Below are 8,880 nucleotides of genomic sequence, written 5' to 3'. Positions count from 1 at the left end.
ACCCCATGTTGCGAAAGTAGTCAAGACATACTTGGAAACGTTGAAATGGGAAGTCCTACCCCATCCGCCGTATTCTCCAAACGTTGCTCCCTCTGACTATCACTTGTTTCGATCAATGGCACACGGCCTGGCTGACCAGCACTTCCGGTCTTATGAAGAAGTAAAAAATTGGATCGATTCGTGGATAGCCTCAAAAGATGACCAGTTTTTTCGACGCGGGATTCGTACGCTACCTGAAAGATGGGAGAAAGTAGTGGCCAGCGATGGACAATACTTTGAATCATAAATGTATAACCAGTTTTTTACAATAAAGCCTCGAATTTCGGAAAAAAAATGGCGGAAGCAAAGTTGTACAATAATATATATATATATATTATATATATATATATATTATATATATCATATATGTACTTGCACATATTCTATATTGTAGTTTTTCGAACTACGCGTCGAATTGTTTTTCCGAACTATAAATGTAATTAAACTACTCTAGTAAAATTAAATTGACAAGCAATTTGTTAATAATTTGTTTGATACTACAATCAGGCATATTATAAAGATGTTAATTAATATGTTAAAGAAACTGTTAATAAATTTATTGCGCAAAATATTACCTTGGTCGCGAATCGAATCCGGATCTCTTAGTATTCCGTACAAATGTCTTAAGCCTTTAAACCGCTGAGACTTCGAAGACCGATTAATATTAACAAAATCGTGGGCCGATTACTGTTAACGCGTATCCGAATTTAGTTACATCAACCATGCCGACGGCCAGAAAACTTCAGTCCACGATGCTGAACCAGAGCTCCGGATCTGCGAGAATGACTTCGCATGCCTACGCGGCTTACCTCTCTATGGGCGCGAAAAAATTTGTTCTGCTCTTGTCTACGGTTGACGGTGACGTCCTGCGCCCAATCATGTCTCTGCTGCTCTAATTCGCGTTTCTTCTGCTCGAATTGCTGCCCGTTGCTGTTCGCCAGTGCATTTTCGTGTATCATCACTATGTTTCACTATTTATGGCCATTCGAGTACGTCAGATTCACACAATTTAATATGACGAAAGCCGACGGAGAAGTGTCGCTTACCTCTCTCAATTACTTGTTCGATCTCATATCCTGAGAAAAACTATTTGTTCGAGAAGGCTTCGAAATCTAGGTTTTAAAATATATGTGATCCTTTGGTTTAGTTTCCTACGCGAGATGCAATGGTTGCATCTCATTTTCCTAGCGGGTTACAACATATGCAATATTGCGCTTGACTGTAATGTCGAATTATTTAACTACATATTCTGATAATTAAATGCAATTTAAACGCGTCGCTAATTATTATTACCCGCTTTCGCTATTTCGTCGATTTAATTATCTCGTGTCTATTTCTGTGTTGTTCTTTTTTTCTGATTCGAACAGCTGCGCAGATCTTCGATATTCTCTCGCATGTATTCGCGATTCCGAGAATGCGATATTCATTAGATAAAAATTTATGTCTTTGCAACATTTTCAATTTTATGCGCGGACATAGCTCGTCGATTACTTCGATGATGGAGCGCAAAATAGGTTCCAGAGGTGAGATGCAATGAACCATGATTCATGTACTTAATGCTGATATATGAAGAATGTATATTCAATCTGAATACAATACGACGTGTTGAGCAATATGCTATGCTTTGTGAATTTCGCGGAGAGGGCACGAAACGCTATGGTACAAGATGCACGTGTGTGTGTGTGTGTGTGTGTGTGTGTGTGTGTGTGTGTGTGTGTGTGTGTGTGTGTGTGTGTGTGTGTGTGTGTGTGTGTGTGTGTGCTTGTGTCGGTGTGTGTGTAAATATCTCATAAAAGCTAAAGCGTTAAAATGATATTATTCAAGAACCGATTGTATAGAATTAAGTGCTGAGGACTTATTATGAGAATTATGGAAAATGTTTGATTTACGATTTAGTAAATTACAATTACGGAGGAAAGGAAGTGGAATTCCGATTTCTGAGGACGAATTAATTGATTATTTAGTGGAATTGCAAAAATGAATCTACAGGCTCTTAAGCTCTTAAGCTAAATCCAACATTACAGTTTTAACACTACAGTTACTAAGTTACTCGAGATATTTTTGAAGGTAATCTTGAAAAGTATCATGTTCGGAAATAGAATGAATCGTCAGTCCGGGAAAAAAAAAGAGAAGGAAAGTCACAAAGCTGAAGGAAGGTGAGAAATCGTTGCTTCAACTGTAATGAAATTGACCATTTTGTAACAGAATGTAAACGTCCTAAACGCGAAATAGGTTCGTGTTATCGTTGCGGAGAATTTGGATACCTCATCGGACAATGCAACACTCTAAAACAAGAAATACATTACGCCGATTTGTGAATGAATTTCAGCGAATACTAGAAGTTCGGATTCGTTCTAATGACAATATTTGTAATATACAATTAGCTTTATTAACTGAAACGGGCAGCCCCATTAGTTTTATTAAGGAAAAACATGTTAAGGATGTTAATTTAAAGACTATTTCCTAGAGAATCTATGTTTTGTGGTATTAATAACAGTAAATTAAATATTTTATTAATAATTAAGTTTAATTTCTATACAGGTTGTTTTCGAAGGAGAGCGAATTCCACTTAACGTTTACGTTAAGTGGAACACTTAAGAAATGAAACAATGAATATTTCTTTAATACTTGGTAGAGTCAATTTTGTGAGAGAGCTTCGACATTAACAAAGGAGATTCGAGATTAATGAAGTTAATGAAATTTTAGCCATTGAAATAGAAAAATATAATAATATACAAGACTCGTAAAAAATTATAATTGATAGTAAGCCGAGTAATTAAATTGTGTAAATCAATTGTGTAAATTGATGAATGTTATGTTGAACTTCCTCCTAGACCGGAGAAGTCTAAAACTGAGAATGTCATAAAATTTATTAACTGACAATAAACTTTTTAATTGTACTCCTCGTTGTAGGTTATTTTTATGACGAAAAAGCGAAATTAAAAGTATTTTAGAACAATGGTAAAAAGCGGGAATGATCAAGTGAATTGGAATATGCATCACCAATCGTCTTAACCAAAAAACGAAATGATAAATTAAGATGTTGATTTTAGAGTTCTAAATAAGATTACGTGACAACTTCTCTTTATCGTTGATAGAAGACCAATTCGATCTTTTAGGAGGGAAAAAATATTTTATATCCTTGGACCTCAAAAAACAGATTCTTTCATATAAACATGCACGAAGATTCGGTAAAGTTAACATCATTTATATCTTTGAGCTAGTACGAATTCCTTAAAATGCCCTTCGGTTTTAAGAGAGCAGCCCTGAGATTTTTGAGTTTTGTCACAGAAATTTTTCGCGAACTGATAGAATCCGGGAATGTTGCAGTTTATTTAGACGACTTCTTAATTGCAGCAACTATAGAACATCATTTCGCGATACTTAAAAAATTCTGTTTATTGATTGAAAATAAATCACAACTCAGAATAAACAAATATAGATTTCTGCAAACTAAATTAGAGTATTTAGATTACACTTTCAGAAGAAGGCATATGGCCCACTGATCGCGGATAATTGCGGTACAGAATTTTTCGGAATCACGTAAAGTTCATGAAGTTCAAAGTTTTCTGGGTTTGTGTTTTTATTTTCGTGGAAAACTTTTCATTGATAGCTAAATCACTAAATGATTTAGTTAAGAAAAATGTTCCGTTTCATTACGAGGAAAAAGAACATAATGCGTTCAAGATGCTTAAAGACAGATTAATAAATGCGCCGGTCTTTTCAATTTCTTCACTTCTTGCTGAGACTGAACTTCATTGATGCTAGGACTTTGGGTTTTGGCGTTATTTTAGTGCAGAAGAAAGCAGATCAAATTCCATCTAATTTTTATTTTTAGAAAAGAACATCAGAAATCCATCAGAAATCCATCAGAAATCTATCAGAATCAAAATATCATAAAAGTTATTAAGTGTACAACTTTGCTTCCGCCGTTTCTTTTTCGAAATTCGAGGCTTTATTGTAAAAAACTGGTTATATTCAATTTATGATTCAAAATATTGTCCATCGTTGGCCACTACTTTCTCCCATCTTTCGGGTAGCGTACGAATTCCGCATCGAAAAAACTGGTCATCTTTTGAGGCTATCCACGAATCGATCCAATTTTTTACTTCTTCATAAGACCGGAAGTGCTGGTCAGCTAGGCCGTGTGCCATTGATCGAAACAAGTGATAGTCAGAGGGAGCAACGTCTGGAGAATACGGCGGGTAGGGTAGGACTTCCCATTTCAACGTTTCCAAGTATGTCTTCACCATTTTCGCAACATGGAGTCGAGCATTGTCATGCTGCAAAATCACTTTATCATGTCTCTCGTTGTATTGCGGCCGTTTGTCTTTCAATGCTCGGCTCAAACGCATCAATTGCGTTCGATACCGATCGCCTGTGATTGTTTCAGTCGGTTTTAACAGTTCAATACACTACGCCGAGCTGGTCCCACTAAATACAGAGCATGACCTTGGAGGTCAAAATCACCGTTCTTGAAGCGTTGAAACCACTCACGACACGTTCTTTCACTAATAGCGGCCTCACCATAAGTATTTGAGAGCATTCGATAAGCCTCAGCCGCAGATTTCTTCATATTGAAGCAAAAAATTAAAACCTCCCGCAAATGACGAGAATTTGGCTCGTAAACTGACATTTTCAATCGAGAATAACTTTATGATGCAGACACAAATCGACTAATGTTTCTATGGGGTTATGTTGACAGATGCCCAAGTTTATTCTATGATCTATTTATTTCGACCATCACTTACCGCTAAAGCCATCTATAGGAAAACGGCGGAAGCAAAGTTGTACACCTAATATATACTATAGTTTTTCAAGAGTTGGAAACTCTTGAGATTATTTATGCATTAAGACAGTTTCGCATATATTTACACTACTCGTAAGGACAAAGTTTAAAATTGTTACCGATTGTCAAGCTCTTGCGCAAATGATGAACAGAAAGATGTAAATCCATTGCTCGATGGGTTCTTGAAATGAAAGTTTATGATTATAGTCTTGACCAAGAATCAGAATATCACACGTAAAGATATTAAGTAGGAATACACTCACGTTAGAGGATAATTCTTTTGATCGGAACCTAGCCTTGAATCAATACACTGATGATAACATTGTTAAATTACGCGAAGAGTTAAAGAAAAAGTATAATCGTTTATTCGTATCGGAATAAATGACGAGTTTACAGGAAAGCGAAAGACCACAATTTTATGTTCCTTCTTCTATGGAAAATAATGCATAAAATAATGCATAAATATCATGATGAACATATCGGACTTACTAAAATATTAGAAAATATTCGACGTAGCTATTGGTTTAAATGAGAGAGAAAATTGAGGACTATATTAAAACTTGTCTAAAATATATTGCTTTTTCTGTTTCGTCAGGCAAGGTGGAAGGATTGGTTCACGATATTCCCAAAGGGGATAAACTATCTAGTGATTTGCATATTGATCATTTAGGTCCAATGTTCAAAAGTCATTCCATGAAATACAAATATATATTATTAATAGTGATGGTTTTACTAAGTTTTTAAAGTAATATGCTACTAAAACAACTGGGATGAATGAAGTTATACATCGTTTACAAAAACATCTTTAAAGGTAAAATAGGGGTGAAAAGGAATTTTGTATAGGTCTCTATTTATTCCAGTCGAATTTGATAATCCGGTTGAGTGTAAGAAAAATGAATAAAAATGAATAATATAATGATAAGAATAAATTGGAAAGAGAAGAAACAATTTAAGGTTGAATTGTTGATTGAGAATTCTCTCCAGGTTCACATAACTAATATATTTCCTATATATGGGATAGTTGATATGAGATTAGTAATTACTGTGTGTTACCCCCTAAAAGAATATTTGTCCTCAAGGGAGAACATAGCCGAGACTATAGTATTGAGAGTACAAATAAGTTTCCGCCGTTTTTATCAAAAATAAGCATTTATTGTGAAAGAATGGTACATAATTGTATAATAAACATAATAATGTTTTATTCAAAGTAATGGCTATTGCTAGCCACTACTTTTTCCCATCTTTGTAGTATAATAACATGTGGATATCGCGTCGGAAAAATGCTTCATCTTTTGAGGCTATCCAATCATCGATTCAATCTTCATATGAAGTGCTGCTCAGGCCATATGTCATCGATCGGAACAAGTGGTAGTCGGAAGGAGCAATGTCTGGAGAATACGGCGGGTGGGGTAGAACTTCCCATTTGAGTGTTTCTAAGTAGGTTTTGACCAGCGCCGCAACATGTGGTCGAGCATTTATCATGCAGGAGAATAATTTTGTCATGCCTGGAGTAGTAGTGGGCGCGTTTTTCCTTGAGTCGGCTCAATCTCATCAACTGTATTCGGTACAGAGCCCCAGTAATAGTCTCGTTCGATTTGAGCAACTCATAATACACGACATCAAGCTGATGCCACCAAATACACAACATGAGTTTTTTTCCATGAATATTCGACTTGGCTGTCGATGTTGAAGCATGGCCAGTGGTGGTCTCCATAATTTCCTCTTCTTTGGGTTATTGTAGTGAATCCATTTTTCATCACCAGTGACTATACGATGCAAAAAACCCTTTCGTTTATGGTATGTCTGGCAAGCAGCATGTCACATGTGAAAAATCGGCGTTCAACGTTTTTCGGCTTCATATGGCACTCAATTCCCTTGCTTTTGAATCATTCCCAATGATTTCAAACGATATCAAATTGTTTGTTGAGTCACTCCTGTAATCACTCCTGTAAGTCACTCAATGTAAGTGCAAGTTCTTTTTGCGTTTGGCACGAATCTTCATCCAATAATGTTTCCAATTTCGCGTCTTCGTACACTTTCGGCCTTCCGCTATGTTCTTTGTCTTTGACGTTAAATTCACCGTTCTTAAACTTTTGAAACCACTCACGACAACTTCTCTCACTTAAGGCAGCATCACCATATGCTTCTACAAGCAATCTATGAGCCTCAGCTGCAGATTTCTTCAAATTTCTTCAAATTAAAGAAGTAAATTAAAAGTCCCCGCAAATGACGCTTATTCGGCTCAAAACTCGACATTTTCATACAAAAAAAATATATGATGCTGATACAAAATTGCTAATATTTCAAGGTTATGGTGTTATCGGATGTCCAATCTTATGATATGTCGTTTTGTATCAAACAATTTTAACTATACTTTATTAGTGGCGCCGTCTTTTGCAAACGGCGGAAACTTATTTGTACTCCCAATACATTTTTTTATTGGGAAGACATTTCAGAAAATATTAGAAAATCTGAAAAATTTCTCATATTTCTTATCGAATCGCTAATTATGATATTTTTTATTAATTGTTGTTGGCAAAAATGTGAGAAAATATTCGAAAATCTGAGAAATGTCTCTAATTTCACATAATTTCTCACAAATTATGTACATGAGAAATTATGAGAAATTATGGAAGATTTTATGAGAAATTATGAAAAAAACTTTACCAAGAATAACACTTTATTGTGACCTACTTGGATGCTGAAAAAAAATTGTTAAGCATTTTCTAAGTCGTTGGAAGTGGCCAAAAAGATGCAAAAACCATTCTTTGCATCTTTAGGTTAGAACATCTCAAAAACTTGACATGATGTGACATTTTCGGGATCAGATTCGCAATCAGTGCATCAAAATCTTTCAGAAACAACTTTGTTTACTTTATGGCCAAAAAAAATTATATTTTTGTCGACCAATGTTATTGCTGTGCACGTGATAGCTTCTGCTTAGAAGCTTCGCTAAGAAGATTATACGTATGCGAATAGATTACAGCTTTTAGATTAAGCGTGCAGCACCAGCCATGACCGTTTAGAAAACCGGTCTTATTTGTAGAAGTTTAGCTCAAAACGCGAGCTCGTATAGTGATTAAATACGAAGAGAAAGGTTTATACATAAGTCTTTCTATTAAATCTTCAATTGACAGAGTAAATTGGAGCAAATTGAAGTGAGCAAATTGAAGTTAACGTATAAGTTCTTGATCTAACAAATTCTACTCAATGTACTTTATCTCACATCTAATTCAACCTCGCATCAATTTAATTCTATTCGTCGAATAAAACGACAATTTATGGGCATCTACTGGGCATCATATAGATTCATCATTATGCGAGCTCGCTGACAGATCACTGTTAAATACACGCTATTCGGAGAAGTGTTTCCCAAAGAGCGTTTCTCAATCTATTCGTATAAAGTATGAAGGTACACGAACATTTCGTGTGAAATCTATAAATTTCAGAAATAAGGAGGGATGATTTTCCGGGATCCAGGACGATTGGGAAACGCTGAACCGGAGATTCTTAATGAATACATCAAGCGGTTTATTAGCATAACACGCGTCTTTAACTCGCATGAATAAGTGATTCGTCGTTGGCTTCAGGCAACAATCTTAAAAAGACGTTTGATTACAGCGTCCACGACAAGAAGCATATGTCCCACCGACACAACCCCGCAGCGTACGTTGAGAGTTATGACGGACCGGCGATGGGATACGGCGAGCGCGAGAGGATCCCCGATGCCCACCAGAGTACATCGCATCACGACTCGCGATATTCTGATCTGGCATCTAAGTAAGTGGAGCTGTCTCATTCATAGGGTCATTATTATCAACTATTCCAGGAGATAAATTCTTTCGCAATCATCAGCATCTTAATCGTGAAGACACTGAGAATGATACGTTATCAATGTATTGCATCGCGTTTAACGTGGCTTCATTATGACGTTACATGCTTTTCGTTCCTTCTCTCTCTCTCTCTCTCTCTCTCTCTCTCTCTCTCTCTCTCTCTCTCTCTCTCTCTCTCTCTCTCTCTCTCTCTCTCTCTCTCTCTCTCTCTCTCTCTCT

At 36.1% G+C, this 8,880-nt stretch overlaps 1 protein-coding gene across 1 annotated transcript in view; it reads left to right on the top strand.

The window, feature by feature from the left end:
* Positions 1–8,880, top strand: part of LOC105620819 (prominin-like protein) — a 271,180-nt gene that overhangs the window by 230,487 nt on the left and 31,813 nt on the right. Inside the window, 1 exon segment of the mRNA XM_012202300.1 lies at positions 8,450–8,608. Coding sequence (XP_012057690.1) covers positions 8,450–8,608 — 159 coding nt within the window.

Source organism: Atta cephalotes (assembly GCF_000143395.1).
Source record: "Atta cephalotes unplaced genomic scaffold scaffold00029, whole genome shotgun sequence".
NCBI lineage: Eukaryota > Metazoa > Arthropoda > Insecta > Hymenoptera > Formicidae > Atta > Atta cephalotes.
Note: the sequence above shows the minus strand (reverse complement) of the source record. Positions and strands in the feature narration are given on the sequence as shown.